Genomic DNA, 16795 nt, shown 5'->3' with positions numbered 1-16795 from the left:
TTCAATAGGGATGCCGGATCTAAGGCTAATCCTTTGTTTTATTAAAAAGAAAAAAAGAAATTCGTCTAAACGGTATCTCAACTTTGACTTTTTATAAATTTTGGTATATCAACTTTCAGAAATATTAGATTAGTACTCCAAGTTTAAATCCCGACCAAACATCGGTACCTATAGTCGTTAAGTGAGTAACGGCGTCTGCTGCATAGCATGTTTTCATAGCATATTTTCAAGGGTACTTTTGTCCTCGTTTTGTTTATCTTCTTCAAAGTTTATACTCTCTTTTGCAAGCTTTCTGATCCAACTCCATTCCGTTTGTTGTTATCGAGAAAAAACTCAATTTCATTTGTTTCTTCTGCCAAATGACTTCATAAAAGCTGAATAGAAAACCTGACATAAATATAGTCGGGGAGCAAGATATTGTAGAAACAAACGATATATTATAGTCAGTGCAGATGGAGATGGCTTTTGACTCGACCGGAGGGTTATGGAAGGAGCATATACTCACCGGAAATCGGGATTTTCTTAGTACCCCTCAAGGAGATGGCTAAGAAACCAGAACTTGATAATTTGGAAGACTAGCATTTTTGCCGATTTGGGTTTGGGGTTGGGGACTTGGGGTTGAGGTTGGGATATGATCTCTGGGAGGGTAATAATTTAAGGGGTTTTATATTTGAATTGGGATGAAAAATAATCCAGAAAAGAATAGACTTCAAGATACAGTAGGTGTTTGGGTTTGAGGCTGGGTTTTGGGGTTGTTGAAAGAACATACAGACAATTTGACCAAAAAAAAAACAAACAGAACACGGAGATGAATTGCAGCCTAGATACAATAAAAAAAAATAATATAAAAAATGGATTAAGACATGAATGACAAAATCACCTTTCAAATAAGTCACGTTGTTAACATCGTTACTGATTTAACGACTATAGATACCGATGTTTGATCAGGATCCAAACTTGAAGTACCAATATGATATTTTTGAAAGTTGATATACCAAAGCTTATAAGGAGCCAAAGTTGAGATATCGTTCAGATGAATTTCTCAAAGAAAAAATTGAAGAAACATATCAGAAAGAGAACAATCCAGCCCAGACTTACTCCCCTCCTTATTCCTAATTTAAACGGGAACCGTAATCCTACATTCCTACATCAAGACCGAAATGCTAGAATTCCAAACTGAACACGGAAATCCTATATTCTTCTAAACCTTTAGTACCCCAACACTTCACTCTCAAATATTTCCAATTATAACAATAGCAACAAAACCAGATACCATGAATCAGTGGTGTTTCTCGAGACAAGCATTGGAACTCCACTCTCCATCGCGGAGTTATGACCTCTCTGAGCAAAGAGTCACAGTTGTGCTCACATACTGCTCCTATCTTCGCCAGCTCGGCTCCAAGCTCAGACTTCATCACCTCACCATAGTCAAGGCCACCATGTTCTGCCACCGCTTCTTCGCACGTCAATCTTTCGCCAAGAACGACTGGTACACCGTCGCTACTGCCTGCATTTTCCTCGCCGGCAAAGTGGAGGATTCCCAGCGCCGTCTGAAGGACGTGGTGAATGTGGCATTTGGTAATGAGATCCAGCATCACATCGTCAACCAGATGGTGCGCTCGACTATCAATCCTCTTGATATGAGAGAAAGAGATGAGTTCTGCAGAGAAAAAGGGCGTGTTTTTAAAGACCAAAAGAGAAAATTGATCATAGCTGCGAAGAGACTTGTGCTAAAAACAATGCAGTTCGATCTCGACGTGCAGCTTCCTTACAAGACTCTGATTGCTGCTCTCAGGAGATTGAGTGAAGAAAAAATAACTGGTTTAGGCTCCCTGAGGTTACAAATGTAGCATGGAGTCTTGTGGAGGAGTTGCTAAGAACATTGTTGTGCTTGCAGTACAAGCCACAGTACATTGCAGTTGGTTCAGTCGCTGTGGCTGCTTCCATTCTGAAATTGAAACTTCCTGCAAGTGATAAGTGGCTAGAGGGGCTAGATGTTTCGCCCAAAGAGTTGAACGATCGCGAGGTCATTCAGAAGATACAAAGCAAGCTCTGCAGAGTAAAAACCAAGGAAGTCATAGGCTCTGTCAGTTCATGTTAACATGCCATTAACTGAGGACATATTCTTTTTGAAGTTGGATAATATCTGGATCTTCCCGTTGTTCCATCCGGCAAATGCAATCGTATTCTATTCTAAGTTCCTAAATAGTGAATAGTGTCTGGGCAGATTTTAACATAATTTACAGCTACAATCTTTCCATATAGGTGTTAATGTGTAATAATGGGGTGTAGAGTAAAGACTAAAGATACCTCGACACATTCAAGAGCTCATGGTGGAATCAGGTAGGATGACACTTTCCCATATACAAGTTTCCATGCCCACTTGAAACTGACATGGAATGAGCCAAACTAGTTTCCGGTGTGGAAGAAACAATATTTTACCTATTAGTTATACTGTATAGCTTATACAGCAGGAGCCAGCAGCCAGGCATCAACAAACCCTCGTATTATCTTGCCTCTGAGGTTAGCCATGGCATCATCATGCTGCCATCCCATCAGCCAGTTCACTATCTGGAATAACATCTCTGTTCTTGTCATCCATGGCTTCTGGAGGTTTAACATAGCTAACGTTCTGGAATAGTATGTAGAGAACATGGAGAGATCGGCTGGCCAGTCTACCAGAAGGGCTGGTTAGATTATTCCAAACATACTCAGAAATGTGTTCTCGCATATAATTTCACTGTATTGCCAACTATGTAGATTCTCTTGACATTTCCTTTGTTAGCTACTCATCGAGTGTCATACTTACCAGAGGCTCCACTGCAGGCTCCAGCTTATGAATTTATGATATTCAGTCAATATGGTCATCTTTCCCCAACTCTGCAGCTATTCCTGTGTTGTAACCATAACTCAACTTTCTCGAAATAGTATGTCGAGAGCATGGAGAAATCAGCCATTGCTCAGAAGGGATGCTTGGATTCTTGTGAAGCAATCTGTACCAGCACATGATTTCAAAGTATACTGGTTGAAGCAGATTCTCTAGACATTTCTTCTTTGCTAGCTGCTCATCGAGTGTCCTTACCAGAGGCTCCATCTTATGAATTTATATTTAGTGAACAACCATGGCTCATCTATCATCAACTCTAAACAATCTAACTAGCTTCTTTGTAAAAAGTCCAGAGACCAGACCATTGACATCCTTTCAAAAATAGAAGGGAGTAAACCAAGCATTGCACATCACAATTTGAAAAGGTTGAGGTCATTCTCAACAGAGGAACAAAAAGCATCATTCTTTTTCTACACTGCTTCTTGGGGCGAGACCAAATTGAGACAATTAAAACCAATGTAACAATCTTTCTATATTTCTCAAAAGTACTCGATACATATTTAACAAGATGGAGCATATCCTCTTTACAAATTGACAGGGTTCTCTTGTATTATCTTACCTCGGAGCAATTATCAGAGCCTACAGGTTCTCTCAAACAGCTAGATATTGCTGTTACAGCTGCTTCAATTGATACATCTTCCCCCTGTTCCATTCAGCAGATAAAATCATACTCTTTTCTAAGAAACTGTGCACAATGCAATGCCATAACTCATAAAAAAAATATAACTACAAGGGATGATAAAACTTCACCTTCTCTTTCCAATAAAACATATTCCCATACTTCCCAGCCAGACGACTCCAAAAGCTACGTGGAACATCTAGATCAATCAAAGCTCCCACATTGAAGTTTAGTATATTGCCTGCTCAAAAACCATCAGCATAAATGATCTATTTCAGAGGTAGTAAAATAAGCACACATAACATTTGCATGTATGAATCATTACCAAAAGTGGGATCAGCAACAAAGACAATAGTTCTATCATCCACTTGCCAGAAATCTTTGATCGCCAAACCTACACAATATGGAAACATTGTAACAATCTCACCCAAAAACCGTAAAACAAAGCGAAATGTCACTACCAAACTCCGTATTAATTAACACTATGCACACCTGGTGTGTCAGGGTAGTTCTGAGCAAGAACCCTCAACTTGAATCCAGTATCCTTCTCTATATTAGCAATCTCTTGAGCTAGCCTTTTCTCCTGAAAATTCACATACATTATTATACTATACAATATACATAAAGCTTAATTCTTGAATTTCATACCATTACTCAAACATAAAACAATAGTACACGGTTCATATAATTAAGCGCACCTGGCCATCAGAGAGGAAGCCAGCTACATCAATGACAGGACTGAACTCTTTTGGAAGCAATTCTGGCTTGTTTACCCCGACTAATGCATGAGCAGCTCCAACGCCTACAGAAACGAAAAGGGTTCTAACATTTTCAGCATGCTAATATTTGATCTTGCATGCAACTGAAGAAAAACGAGAAGACTTGCCTGAGAGAGATAATCCGAGTGTGAGAGCTCCGGAGAGCGCGAAACTCAAAGATTTGGAGCGAAATTTCGAAATCCAGTCGTTGCTGGATTTGGATGGAGTTAGAGTTGAAGAGAGATTTGACGAGGATGTAATGGTTGAGGTTGTTTGGGAAGTGGAAGATGAACACGGAGGAAGGAGAAATGCCATTGTTTCCTGGCTTTGGCAGCTGCAAAAATGGTTCTCAGGATAATGAAATGTTTTGGATAAGGGGATATAATTGGATATATTTCTGTTTATCTCTCAATTTCTTATACTTATATAATATATAATTATTGAAATTGTGTAATTTTTCTAGGTCGACAAATTTCACTTGTGTCATTCACCCCTAAGGGAGCAGCTCTGCTATTCTCCTAATTTATTTTTTCTGAGGTTGAACTTCAGAGACTCCAAGTGAAGAGTGTTAATTCATGATATAAGTCACGTATGATGTGTTATATACTCAACTTTAAAAAGTCATTGACGGAAAACTGATAGAAATATCGCCGTGAACTACTTCCGGAGGTTCAAGTATCCTATTGGTCACTTTCGGTTGTTCCCATTTTTTTTTTTTCCAGTGTAAAAGAGTTCAAATATGCTAAAATGTTCTTGTTAAAATGTTGTGAGCATTAAGCCTAAAGTTCAATGGATAAAACTGCTATTACCAATTAATTCCCAGTATGAAGGAAAAGATCTTCAGAGAGTAAATGAGGTACACACAAGGATAAAATATGCTATCATTCAAGTGAGATCCACACAACGTCTTAGAGATGGTAATTGGATGTATGTCATAGATATTTTTGTACTGTAAATTTTTTCCTGCAAAGGAATGATTTGAAGAAACTAGGACCGGAATCTGTAAAGGCTTGCTTGGCAGAAATTAGGAGTCAAGTTGAGAAAGCTACAAGCCAATAGCTCTGCTATATTAGACTCCTTGAATAACAATCAATTCAAAGTAAGAGTTCCTGTAGGCTGCCAAACTCAGTGGCACAACCAAGCCTGAAGACTCAAATGACACTGGAAAGCCTTCTCCAAAATAACAATACCATTTCAAGAACACAACTTTAACTTGAGGATCACAAGACCACACGATTTACCAAGACTTCTGATACTAACATTTAAAGCAATGAAAGAAGCTGAGTCCTGTTGCAGCTCAGCTAGTAAAGTTCTCCAAGAAAAATAGCCTAACAGAATCTAGAAATCAAGACTGTTTGCACACCTCATATTTTTCATACCATTAGCCAACTTATGAAACTACCAGGATTCATTCTAACAGTAGGAGAATAGATACGCATTCTTGCCTTCTGATGAACACAAATTTAGTGTTGTCGGTGACAATAATGTTTCGCTGAGTATTACATGATATAAATAAATTCATGAATCAACAGTGTAAAACCAACCAATCAACATCTCAAATTTGCAGTTGATTTAATGTCAAATTGTTAAAACAGCAGAAATAGCTGATATTAGCAAGGAAAACATCAGACATAAAATTCAAAGACAACTGAAAATGATCAGATTAGATTTAAGCTTTCCAGTACAACAAAAGCATGAAAAACCATACCACCTTCAGTCTACAACAGTTTCAGCTCAGCAAAATGACATAACAGTGAAAATACCATAAACAAGATCATCCCCAGAAACAGCTAAGGGAAATAAATCGGCCAGTTGAGATAGTAGGCATCTCTGTCCTCCCTGTCCATGCACTCATTCCACTGCAACAAAACAAAAATGTCATCAAACCTATCGATCAATTTCACCAGCAATATAAACCCACCAAAATCCTCAATGTCTTGCACAACAAACACCAATAAAGATTGAACCTTTAAGTCGCAAACACCCGAATCACATAACATACCATAAACTTATAGGGCTGCTTTTTCTTCTTTGCCCTCCTCCAGTGATGCTGCTCAAACAGCATTGCCTTGTCATGCCAACTGCAACCGTTTCAAATGACCCAAAACACTAAATCAACACAATCCCAAACTGGGTATCACCCAACTCAAATAATTGACCTAAATCACAAACTGGGCACACATCCAAAAACTCAAAACTCAAACTCAAAAAAAAGAAAAAGAAAAAAAAGACACATACTTGAACTGATGGTTGAGCTGCCAAATGTAGGGATTGAACAAGGTCATCACAGAGAAGGCAGCCGACCCGATCCATATGTTCACGAACCTCTCCGGGTCGGCGTGTGGGACCCCCGGGTCTCCTCTATACGCATTCCCAAAGTACTTCTCCATTTTCCACCTTCCCTTATCTTCTTCAACCTCTCCGATGACTACAAGGGTCACCCTTTATATGGACTTTTTATTGGGCCGGGTCGGTGATACCAGCCCCAAAAGCCCATTTACCCTCCGTCCTAGTTTAGTGAAAAGCCTCTATAAAACAAACCCAAGACCCCGACCTTCTGCATCAACCCCTCTCTCTCTCTCTCTCTCTTCTTCGTTCCCAAATCTCTCATTCCCATTTTGAATTTCGATCTCGCTAGGGATTTACCCGATTTCAATTTTTCAAATTTCGTAAATTCCCTCCATATACCTAACCTTCTCTCTTCCCCCATCTCCAAAACCCTAACCCTAGATTTTTTCGACATTCTTTGTTAGGGTTCCTCGTCGTTTTCTTCCAATCTGGTTCGTTACTCTGCTCGATTCATGTTTCGGAGTCTTCGAATTGCAGAAAGACTCCGGAAATTTCAGTCTTTTCGACCCAATTTGTAAAACAAACCGGACCCGGTTCGGGTTCCCGGGTTTTCTAGGGTTTTGTTACTCTCTCTCTCTCCGTCCTCTGGTTATATGATTCTGTTGGAGAGGACGTGGGAGAAGGAGGGGAGATGCGCGCGTGGCGGCGGTGACGGGTTTTCGGGTTACGATGCGGGTTCAAGAAGAGGCTGAATTTGATATGAGGGTTTGAATATGAGCCATGGAGATGCGGAAAGTAGCAGAGTGAATGAATCCGGTAGCGGCGAGGACGACGCGCCCAGAAGAGCACAGCAGCTGTCAGGTGGAGGAGGTGATGAGTTTGGGCGGGCGGTCTCGAAGGTTGCGGTGGCGCAGATATGCGAGGGGGTCGGGTTTCTTGGCTGCAAGGAGTCGGCTTTGGACTCGCTCGCCGACATTGCCATCAGATACCTCCGTGACTTAGGGAAGATGGCGAATTACTATGCTAACTTGGCCGGTAGGACTGAATCTAATGTGTTTGATGTTGTTAGAGGGTTGGAAGATTTGGAGGCTTCGCAAGGGTTTTCGGGTGCAGCGGAGGTGAGGCATTGTCTTGCGGGGTCCGGGACGATGAAGGGGCTTGTTCAGTATGTGGGGACTGCGGAGGAGATTCCGTTTGCTCAGTCATTGCCGCGGTTTCCGGTGGTGAAGGATCGGAGGTTGATTCTGAGTTTTGAGCGGATGGGGGAGGCTCCGCCTGGGAAGCATTTGCCAAATTGGTTGCCGGCTTTCCCTGATCCGCATACTTACATTCACTCGCCAATGTGGAATGAGAGGAAGACGGATCCTCGGGAAGATAAGATTGAGCAAGCCAGGCAGCGGAGAAAGGCTGAGAGGTCTTTGTTGAGTCTGCAGCAGAGGTTGCTTTGCAATGGTTCAGCTCCAGGTTTAGCTTCACCCTCTGCCCCAGTCTCAGTGGTGGGTAATGATGGGAAGGGATTGAAATTACAAGGGGGTGAAAGTAATCCCTTCCTTGAACCACCCCTCCAGCCGGGTGAGAAAGATGTTTCTCCAGTTGTGTTACCATCAAAGTTTTCAGAAGTTTTGGCCAAAGGGAACAGTTCTTCAGTTTTAGAAGCATTTGCCCCTGCCATCCAAGCGGTGAAAAATGGGGTATGGATGGATGGAGAGGGAGATGTAGAGGAAGAGAGTAAGCTACTTCCGAATTCAAGGCCCCCTGTTCATTTAAAATTCAGACCTGTGAAGAAATTTCTTGGCGAATCATCGGATTTGAGTCTCCAAAAGAAGGGTTCAGGGAGACCAGCAAATTGGGTTTTGCGAGATGAAGAGAGGGACGAAAAGAAGAGGAGAGCTGAGTTTATTCTTAGACAATCCATGCAAAACCCTCAGGAGCTCAATCAGGCATAGTTGACCCATCATTTGCTGGACGCTCTGCCACATAGGATGTGGCATGAGCAGTAGGGCTGTCAGACCTCAGTGTGAGTAGAGGAGGGGATGGTGGCTATTGATGCTCAGAGTAGAAGAGTAGCAGTGGGGCTGTGGACCTTCAAATTAGAGGAGGACTGGGGCTATTGATTCTGAGAGTAGAAGAGGATTGTACTGTGTTGTTCTAGTATGGATAATGAGACGTAGTGACTAGTTGTAGTCAGTCCCACTCTAACATTTTTTTTAGATATGTGGATGTTGCTTTCTTTCCATTACATGTTAGTCTTTTGCTCTTTTGGCCAGCACTTGAAATTGTGTCACATTGAATGAATTCTATTATTCTTGAGTTTATACAGCAACAGTCATTGCCTTTTGATGCAATATATCTCTTTTAGATATCCCACTGCAATTCTGAATAGAAAGAGCTGGAAAAGCAAGTAGTTCAAATTACTGTAAATGACTAGGCCATAGTAACAGATTAAGTGAACAGGTATCCAATGGTTAGAAGCTACATAGGTAAACGCAAAATACAGCAACATACTCCAAGGAAACAAAAACAAGTAGTGAAGTAGTGTTCATGATTTTCCAGATGCTGTCAAATGCAGTATTGTGCCACATGTTGCCATTCTTCGCTCTGAAGGCCAGAAAAACTAAAAACTGTGTTCTGCTTGAATTAATTGAAGACCTTAATGCTTCAGCTTCAAATCCATCTCCAGGGGAAATACTTTGCCACGATGGTTGAAGACCATAAAGTCTAGGTTTGCCGGTAGAGCAACAATCCTGCAATTCAGAAAAATAGGGTCGTCACTTGTACAGCATTTGAAAGTCACACTTCAAACTTCAAGTACAGAAAATGTTTAACAAATGGCAGCAACTGAGATTTCGCATCACCAAAACCAGGCTTTTGCAAATCTTACAAACGTAAATCATAAAAACAGCTGGTAAATTGCTAGTAAAGAGTGTACACTAGTCACATCTATGAATATGCAGCAATGCTGATGCTTGTTTAGTCTTTACTAATGCATTTAAATTACTTTTATGGAAGGTATGACCATATTTCATATGAAGCAATGCTGATACCTACTACAGTGCAGTATATCCAATTTCATATGAAATATACTGCAGTGTTGAATATGCAGCAATGCTGATAGCTAATACAGGCAGTATATTCATTTTTCAAATTTTTAAGCAGCACCTGTCCATGCAAGAATGGGCTACAGAGTCTACAATACATGAAACATAGTATATGAAACATTGTACCTCATAACCAAATAAACTCGGAGTCTTTAAAAGTTTAAATTAGAAGCCCATGTCAGTATGTTTATAGCTTGCTGAGAGCTATTATGACAGCTGACATGTACATTAAGGGAAAGCCCTTTTGCTCTCTCCCTCTTTTTGGGTCTGAATTCAAGTATTTTCTCTTTTTGGTCTCTATCATTGTAAGGAATTACTCACTCAATCATTCTACGTCACTTTGAAATCTTTCAGTACTTGAAATTCAATTGAACTTTGTTAGCATGTTATGTCTTTCCTAAAACTCCTTTCAGAATACAGACATAATGTTTCAGTCCAACATTATGAAGATCAAGTCTAAGCAATAGCACAATTGTCAAGATAACTATAATGGTGAACCATGTGCTACATCATTACCAGAACTATCACACACCCCCTTGTACTTGAAAAAGGAGAAACAGTTAAGAAAAGGTTTCTTTTTGGTTTGGTAGGATGTGCTATACACCTTCACAACAGCATGTCATCAATAACCCACGCTTGTTCTACCAATATGCCCAAAAAGTAGTATACGAACAAATTTACCCAAACTATATTCTCTCCTCTTATATCACTCAACCAAACACATGAAAAATCTATAACCGACACCTATCACACAAGAGTTAGAATCTAGGAGTTGTAAAACAGCAATGTGCAAAACTTAGTCACATTAACATCTATTATGTCATCAGTCTTCCCAACTCAAACAACAGCAGAAAAATAACACAAGCTCAAGTGCATATCACAACAAACTACCACATATTCGATTCAACTGCAAAAAAATCCAATGACACCATCAACAAGACATAACTAATCATCGATATCGGAGACTCAAAACAAACTTAAGACACATACCTATTCTCTTCAGAATGGGGATGTATCGACAGAAACGTGCCCGGAACAGTAAGTCCTGCCCACAAACTCAACACTAGCCCTACCAGCAATTCCGCCACCACCTGTAATTCCCCAGTAAATCCAATTTTCAGATACACAAAACAGTAAAAAAAAAAAATTAACCATTAAAATATTCACTCTCAATCTTACAGTAAACGGAGGCCCTGAAAATTCCTCCTCCATAATCTTCAACAATCCCCTATCTGCAATCCAAATCAAAACCAAATCTCAGAAACGATCCAGCAATCAAATCACTACGAAACCCTAGAATCACAATTCAATGGCTTACACTGAACAGTTGAGTAGGCGGCATGAGAGAGAATCAGAACCCCGAAGATGCCAACCAGGAACCCCAAGCTGAAACCCATTTTTTAAGCTCCGATCTCCGGCCAGCTAGAGCTCTCCGGTAATCGGACTCTACGACGTCGTTTACGATATGAGCCGAATTGACTCCTCTTCAAATTCTGACTGATCGAGCAGCTTTGTGCGTTTGTGTTATAGGGGCCGCCCTTATAAACGACGTGGCGTTTAGTTTGAAACTACATGTCGTTTTTACCGTCATCTCCCCTGTTTAAAACCTCAAGCCAGATAAGAGCAGAACAAAACCAGTTGGGTTTTAGAGGTCTGATACATGGGTCTACTTGTGAACCTTGTTCACCTCCACTCAACTCTCTCTTTCTTCAACTCTCATGCATTTTCTGGCATTGCTTACAAACCTCACAGTGTTGAATATCCCAAAGTAAATGTAACATTTAAATGTAAGGTAAGAGTGGAGTAATGCTAGTTTTACTGGATGAATTTCATGTTTTTCTCGTTTATTTGTAGGAGTTTTTATTTATTTGAACTGGGTTTGTGCTCTTCTAGGCTTATGGAGGAGAATTGGAGGCCTTGCCACACTTGCAGACTCTAAAGAAATTTCCAAAGGAGGAGCTTGTTGAAAAAGTTGTCCTGGTCAGATTTGACTCTGCCCTTTTGCTTCAGGAACAAGAGTCCAGTGCTGTTTTTACCATTAAGTATCTACAGCAGTCCGGGGCTAAAGTAGTTCTTGTTAGTGATTGGAGTGCTAAAACTAATCCGAAAGTGTTTGCTGCACAGTCTGTTGCAGGTATATAATGCTTTTTGCTAATTATTATTTTCAGCTTGTTACTAGCATTGTTGATACGAAAACGATGATTAATGACAGCGGATTTCATGATATGATCAAAAATTCTATAAGAAACCGATATAATACTATATGTTGTTAACTGATCTAGTGCTTAGTGGCTTGATATTTCAGATTTGTTGTCATCGGTTATTGACTACAAAGTTGTTCCTGTAAAATGCATTTCTCATAACATGGCATCAAAGAGAGAAGGCTTTGAAAAATCTGATATTGTTCTCCTTGAGAATCTTGCTGATTTTAAAGGGGAAGTTGCAAACTGTTCAAAATTTGCTCAAGTATTGTCATCCGGAGTAGATATTTTTGTCAATGACTACTTTTCCCGGTCTCATAAGATTCTTGCATCGACCTGTGGAGTTGCTCGTTTCTGTTATGCTTGTTTAGCTGGTTTTCACTTTGAGGAGAGCCTATATCACCTCAGAAGGCTTGCAGAAACCAGTACAAAACCTTATGCAGCAATTGTATGTTAGACTGCTTATTTATGAGTTCTAATTTTTTTTTGGACGGTCATACCGTACACTTACAAGTTTTATTATCTTCGGCAATGCAGATTGGAGGCAGTAATCTCTTCAATAAAGCAGCTGCTTTGCATACCTTAGCTTCCACATGTGATGGGTTAGTGTTTGTAGGAATGATGGCATTCCAAATAATGCATGCATTACAGGTATCTGTTCCCTTGAATTTGGTGGAACAGGGAACACTTAAAGAAGCTTTAGATATAATCCAGTTTGCACACAATAGAAATGTACAGATCCTATATCCAAAAGACTTTTGGTGCAAGAATGATCATCATCCGAAGCAATTGGAGATATTTCCTGGACATGCCATTCCGGATGGTGAGACTGCATTTGATTGAACAAAATATGATGCCATTCATGTATGAATTGAGTATGTCATTAACCACTCTTTTTCTTATTTTTGTTAACATTTACAATAGTTTCAAGTTCTGATGCTCTAGATGTGTGTTACACTGCCGTCGACTCATAATGAAAACAAATATTCAAACCAAGTTTTTGATTCAACTGTTTCCCTCGTTTAGGTTGGGTACCTGTTGATATTGGGCCTGTATCGCTAGATGAAATAAACTCTATTCTCGCTAAATGCAAGGTAAGTTTAGATACTTCTGAAGTATTCCTTAAAAAAAATAGTTGAAGTATTCTTTTACAGATGAAAAGTTATCTTTTATTTGTTAAATATCAATCACATTAAATCTTGAGGTGACAGCATAGAGAAGTTCAGTTTTAAGGTATAGAATTCAGTCAATTCACTTAGTATGCATAACAGTGTGTTGCAATAATATCTCTAAAGTCTAAGTCTACCAGGCTTCATGCAGCTCTGGAGACTGTCTATCAGTCTTAAAAGTCATAACCACTTGGTTAAAGTTTCATTTTGATGTCATCTGTATTTTCTTTCATGATTGCTTTATGTTCTCTTTTGTGTTGAACATCAACGTATCCCTAGTTGCTGGCTGTGTCATGGACATGTGATCAGATCTTCCTTGTATTTTCATTGAACTGCAGAAAGTTACCTGGATTGGTCCAGTGAAATTTCATATGATCAGCCGCACAAAAGGAGCTTCTAAAGTGGCTCAAATGCTTAATCAACTAAGTCGAGGCGACATGAACATAACTGTCGTCGGGAATATGGCATGTGAAGCAATGGTGAAGGAATCAGATTCCATCTTTCACTTCAATATGATTGAGAATGCTTCAGTTGTATGGGAGTTTCTCAAAGGAAGAAAACTTCCGGGCATCATGGCTTTAGATATGGTAAGTTTTACCTTTTCCTTTAATAAAATTCAGTATTTTAACAACAAGCTTAAAAGAGGATTCAGTTGGGACTATTAATGGAACAAAGTTGAAAGTAATGCATCCCATCATGGGTGGAAAAACCATCTGCTAGTCTATTTTCCATAACAGTATTGCTATATTTGTTCATGTGGATTGTTTAGAATGTTAGACCTTCGTTGTGATGATTGTTCCTTAACAAACCACCGGACTGCAAATCTTAGAATTTTGCCTCATCATGATGGCAGTATGTGTTCCTACCATTAGGCTATTAACTCATTACACTTAGCTTAGATAGACATCTAGGTAATGAGGAGCTGTGCATAAAAATATTATTTCTTCTTAAAGAACCGAAGACATCAATCATCCATTCGCTTCAAGATAGTAGAGGTACAACATGTCCAGCATTGCATCCTGCTGACTAAAAATGAATCAAATTTATTAAAAATAGTCCTTCAGTGCAGGCCTACCCTTTTGATATTGACTGGAAGGCTGCCTATTCAGATCCAGCTCAACCTTTGGTAGTTGACATTGGAAGTGGTATAATTTCATCTTCTTTCCCCTTGGTTTTCACTTTTCACTCAATAATATATATATATATATATAAATATATATAAATTAAGTAACATGAGGGTTATATATTCTCACAACAAGCTAAAAGGATGTAGAAGTGACATAAACTTACGATTGGGAGAAGCAGATTCCAAGGCTGTTTTGCTGAAGTAGTTGTATAATTTTGGAAAATTCTTTACCGTTTAATCATTAATTTTCTTTTTCTTTTCTTTTTGGGTCTAGGAGTTATAGTAGCTTCGTGTTCTTTCCTAACTCCATATAAAAAATTGACAGGTAATGGAATGTTTGTTTTTGGGATGGCTAAAACAAGGAAGGATTTGAATTTTCTCGGATTGGAGATTAATAAAAAGGTCTCCGGGATTTGGAAATTTTGTATCCTATATGCTTGAATTCCTAATATTTAACTGATAGTACATTTTAATCTCTTTTTCAGCTGGTAAAACGTTGCCTGGATTCCACTCACTGGTGTGGTATAAGAAATGGGTAAGGTTGTGCCTTAACCCTTTCAAAATTTATGGCCATGTGGATTTCCTGGTCTAACCTCCTCTGCATAACTTTAATCTGACTTGCATTTCTCTACCGCGTGCATGTCTGAGTAGCATGTAGCATAAATTTGTGTTCATTACTGTGAGTTATAATTTGAATGGAACCCAGCTGGTATGTCTGTGTCTGTATGTTGTTGAATTTGAGGTTGGAAAGTAGGAGTTGAAGTGTTTCCATGGAATTGAGCAAGGTTCTAAAAAACGCTAGGCGCTAGTCGGGCGGACAGCCAGCGCCTAGCGCCTAAAGGATTAATCAGGCGCCTAGGCGGTTTATTATTTTCTATATTTTTTATTTATTTAATTAAATAATTATATAAATAAAATTTATAAAAGCATTATTATGTTCTAAAATAGAAAAATACTTCAAAAATAGATAAAATGTTCAACAACAATGTTCTTAGAAATTATAAAAAAAAACAAATAGTGAAAGAAACAAATTAGATTCTTGCTAGCCTATGCCTCAAATTCTTCTTCTCCATATCCCTCTTGCACTTCTTCTGTGTCGGTCTCAAACTCAAAGTCTATTTCATCTTCTTCCTCTTCATCCGATAGGTTAAAAATAAAAATAAAAAAATAATAATAATCGGGCCGCCCAGCCCGCCTAGGCGGCCCTAGGCAGCGTTTTTTAGAACCATGGAATTGAGCGTGTTGAAAATTTGGTTCTGGCTTCATCATCTGATCCATGTTTACTTGTTTTTGTCTACATTAGGTACTTCATTGCAACAAACGCAACTTCAACATTCCGCTCCATTGTTTCCAGTTACCCTGGAAAGCTAGTACTTGTGTCAATTCAGGTTGGGATTTCTTTTATGTCTATTATAGTATTATTAACTTTCGGGCGGATGCTTGTTCTCTTAAGTATCTTGTTGAAAATTTGAAATAGCCGTGCCTGTTAGACATATCGATTATAGTTAATAAGCTACAAGTACATGTCCATTTAATTTCATGCATGATGAAGATGTAATGTGATTTGGAAATAGATCATAAACCAGATTGCTTTCTATTCAGACTTTTTTTATGGCACATTATCTTCTCTATAATTAGTTTCATCAGTTCCAGACAATATCCTTTAAGAGAATGACCTGATGTCACATATCATTGTTGTAGGCTGAGAACGATGCGAAAAAAAAAAACATAGGATTATTAATTTTGTTCAATTGTTCTCCATCAGTTGCTTGAAATGACAAGCACTTTGTTTGATGTAACAAATTAAACGCCTTTTCGTTTCCTTATAATTCCATCTTCCGTGCCTTCGAATAAGCGTCCCTGATTTGAGCATGGGTCCGAATAGCGGGTTTTGGGGATTTTTGGGTTTCAACAATAGAAACTATTTGATAAGTATTTTTCCTCCCGTTTAGTGTCCAAATCCTGATTTCAACGAACCAGAACATCGATGGAGAATGCTGCAAAGGTCACTAGTTGAAGCTGTTGCTGATCTCCTTACATCTGATGGAAAGGTAAGACTACTTTGCAGTGAAGCTCCATAAGAACTCTGTAATCACTTTTTTTCACCTCTTCACCCTCAAAACCAACCACGGTTAGTGATGACACCATATATACTCTATGATGCAATGTTAAGAGTTTGCCTACATAAATCTAGAAAAAAACTATACATGTTAGCCGCATGACAATTCTTATTCTCATTTGCTAGGTGTTTCTGCAATCTGATATAGAGGCTGTCTCTGTGAGAATGAAAGAACAGTTTCTGACACACAGCAAAGGCAAACTTACTATTGTGCATGAACAAAGGTATGCCACAGATAATGAAGGGTGGCTTAAGGAAAATCCATTTGGAGTTCGATCAGATTGGGAACAACATGTCTTAGACCGTGGGGACCCTATGTACAGATTAATGCTTTGTAAATCAGCCTCAAGTGAATGAAGTTACTGCAGCAGCCAATGGATGAGCTGGCTACACCTTATGCTGGAACTAATTGGATATCTTAAGTATAAGTGGTCTAGGATCCTTTCTTGATGGCATCGATTTGTTTCTCCAAGCTGTGGTGTCTTGTAACGGTAATGGATGTGAGTCGCTGTCTTTTTCGGATCTTTTT

The 16795-nt window shown here is 39.2% G+C and overlaps 5 protein-coding genes across 5 annotated transcripts; 2 read left to right on the top strand and 3 right to left on the bottom strand.

The window, feature by feature from the left end:
* Positions 1-3437: 3437 nt before the first annotated feature.
* Positions 3438-4614, bottom strand: LOC101295641 (thylakoid lumenal 15.0 kDa protein 2, chloroplastic-like). The gene is made up of 6 exons (XM_004304409.1): positions 4393-4614; positions 4205-4308; positions 3999-4089; positions 3832-3900; positions 3638-3747; positions 3438-3530 (listed from the first exon to the last, which is right to left on the bottom strand). Exons 1-6 carry the CDS (start codon positions 4577-4579, stop codon positions 3438-3440), a joined length of 654 nt encoding a protein of 217 aa, XP_004304457.1. The 5' UTR covers positions 4580-4614.
* A 1282-nt stretch (positions 4615-5896) lies between these two features.
* Positions 5897-6681, bottom strand: LOC101295353. Its single transcript, XM_004304408.1, has 3 exons — positions 6503-6681; positions 6267-6345; positions 5897-6123 (listed from the first exon to the last, which is right to left on the bottom strand). The coding sequence occupies exons 1-3, from the start codon at positions 6652-6654 to the stop codon at positions 6055-6057; spliced, it is 300 nt and encodes a 99-aa protein (XP_004304456.1). The 5' UTR covers positions 6655-6681; the 3' UTR covers positions 5897-6054.
* A 645-nt stretch (positions 6682-7326) lies between these two features.
* Positions 7327-8499, top strand: LOC101313446. Its single transcript, XM_004306205.1, has one exon. The coding sequence runs from the start codon at positions 7327-7329 to the stop codon at positions 8497-8499; it is 1173 nt and encodes a 390-aa protein (XP_004306253.1).
* Positions 8500-8930: 431 nt separating this feature from the next.
* Positions 8931-11150, bottom strand: LOC101295063 (membrane magnesium transporter-like). Its single transcript, XM_004304407.1, has 4 exons — positions 10970-11150; positions 10831-10883; positions 10642-10742; positions 8931-9297 (listed from the first exon to the last, which is right to left on the bottom strand). Exons 1-4 carry the CDS (start codon positions 11046-11048, stop codon positions 9204-9206), a joined length of 327 nt encoding a protein of 108 aa, XP_004304455.1. The 5' UTR covers positions 11049-11150; the 3' UTR covers positions 8931-9203.
* Positions 11151-11311: 161 nt separating this feature from the next.
* LOC101313150 (phosphoglycerate kinase-like) lies at positions 11312-16623 on the top strand. The gene is made up of 12 exons (XM_004306204.1): positions 11312-11443; positions 11545-11785; positions 11957-12300; positions 12390-12675; positions 12879-12946; positions 13360-13608; positions 14091-14166; positions 14473-14549; positions 14633-14682; positions 15451-15535; positions 16100-16198; positions 16393-16623. The coding sequence occupies exons 1-12, from the start codon at positions 11312-11314 to the stop codon at positions 16621-16623; spliced, it is 1938 nt and encodes a 645-aa protein (XP_004306252.1).
* The last annotated feature ends 172 nt before the right edge of the window (positions 16624-16795 follow it).

The sequence above is a fragment of the Fragaria vesca genome, linkage group LG6, assembly GCF_000184155.1.
Source record: "Fragaria vesca subsp. vesca linkage group LG6, FraVesHawaii_1.0, whole genome shotgun sequence".
In the NCBI taxonomy this organism is placed as follows: Eukaryota; Viridiplantae; Streptophyta; class Magnoliopsida; order Rosales; family Rosaceae; genus Fragaria; species Fragaria vesca.
Note: the sequence above shows the minus strand (reverse complement) of the source record. Positions and strands in the feature narration are given on the sequence as shown.

Coding starts and splice junctions, on each gene's coding strand:
- LOC101295353 (XM_004304408.1), bottom strand. CDS start 6,654: ATGGAGAAGTACTTTGGGAATGCGTATAGAGGAGACCCGGGGGTCCCA. Junction 6,346..6,502: donor CAGCTCAACCATCAGTTCAA/GTATGTGTCTTT, acceptor AAACGGTTGCAG/TTGGCATGACAAGGCAATGC. Junction 6,124..6,266: donor AGCAGCCCTATAAGTTTATG/GTATGTTATGTG, acceptor GTTTTGTTGCAG/TGGAATGAGTGCATGGACAG.
- LOC101313150 (XM_004306204.1), top strand. CDS start 11,312: ATGGGTCTACTTGTGAACCTTGTTCACCTCCACTCAACTCTCTCTTTC. Junction 11,444..11,544: donor ATGTAACATTTAAATGTAAG/GTAAGAGTGGAG, acceptor GTGCTCTTCTAG/GCTTATGGAGGAGAATTGGA. Junction 12,676..12,878: donor TGGACATGCCATTCCGGATG/GTGAGACTGCAT, acceptor TCCCTCGTTTAG/GTTGGGTACCTGTTGATATT.
- LOC101313446 (XM_004306205.1), top strand. CDS start 7,327: ATGAGCCATGGAGATGCGGAAAGTAGCAGAGTGAATGAATCCGGTAGC.
- LOC101295063 (XM_004304407.1), bottom strand. CDS start 11,048: ATGGGTTTCAGCTTGGGGTTCCTGGTTGGCATCTTCGGGGTTCTGATT. Junction 10,884..10,969: donor CGCCTACTCAACTGTTCAGT/GTAAGCCATTGA, acceptor TTTGGATTGCAG/ATAGGGGATTGTTGAAGATT. Junction 9,298..10,641: donor CCCCATTCTGAAGAGAATAG/GTATGTGTCTTA, acceptor TCTGAATTGCAG/GATTGTTGCTCTACCGGCAA.
- LOC101295641 (XM_004304409.1), bottom strand. CDS start 4,579: ATGGCATTTCTCCTTCCTCCGTGTTCATCTTCCACTTCCCAAACAACC. Junction 3,748..3,831: donor TGTTGCTGATCCCACTTTTG/GTAATGATTCAT, acceptor GTTTTTGAGCAG/GCAATATACTAAACTTCAAT. Junction 3,531..3,637: donor TGTTTTATTGGAAAGAGAAG/GTGAAGTTTTAT, acceptor TGAATGGAACAG/GGGGAAGATGTATCAATTGA.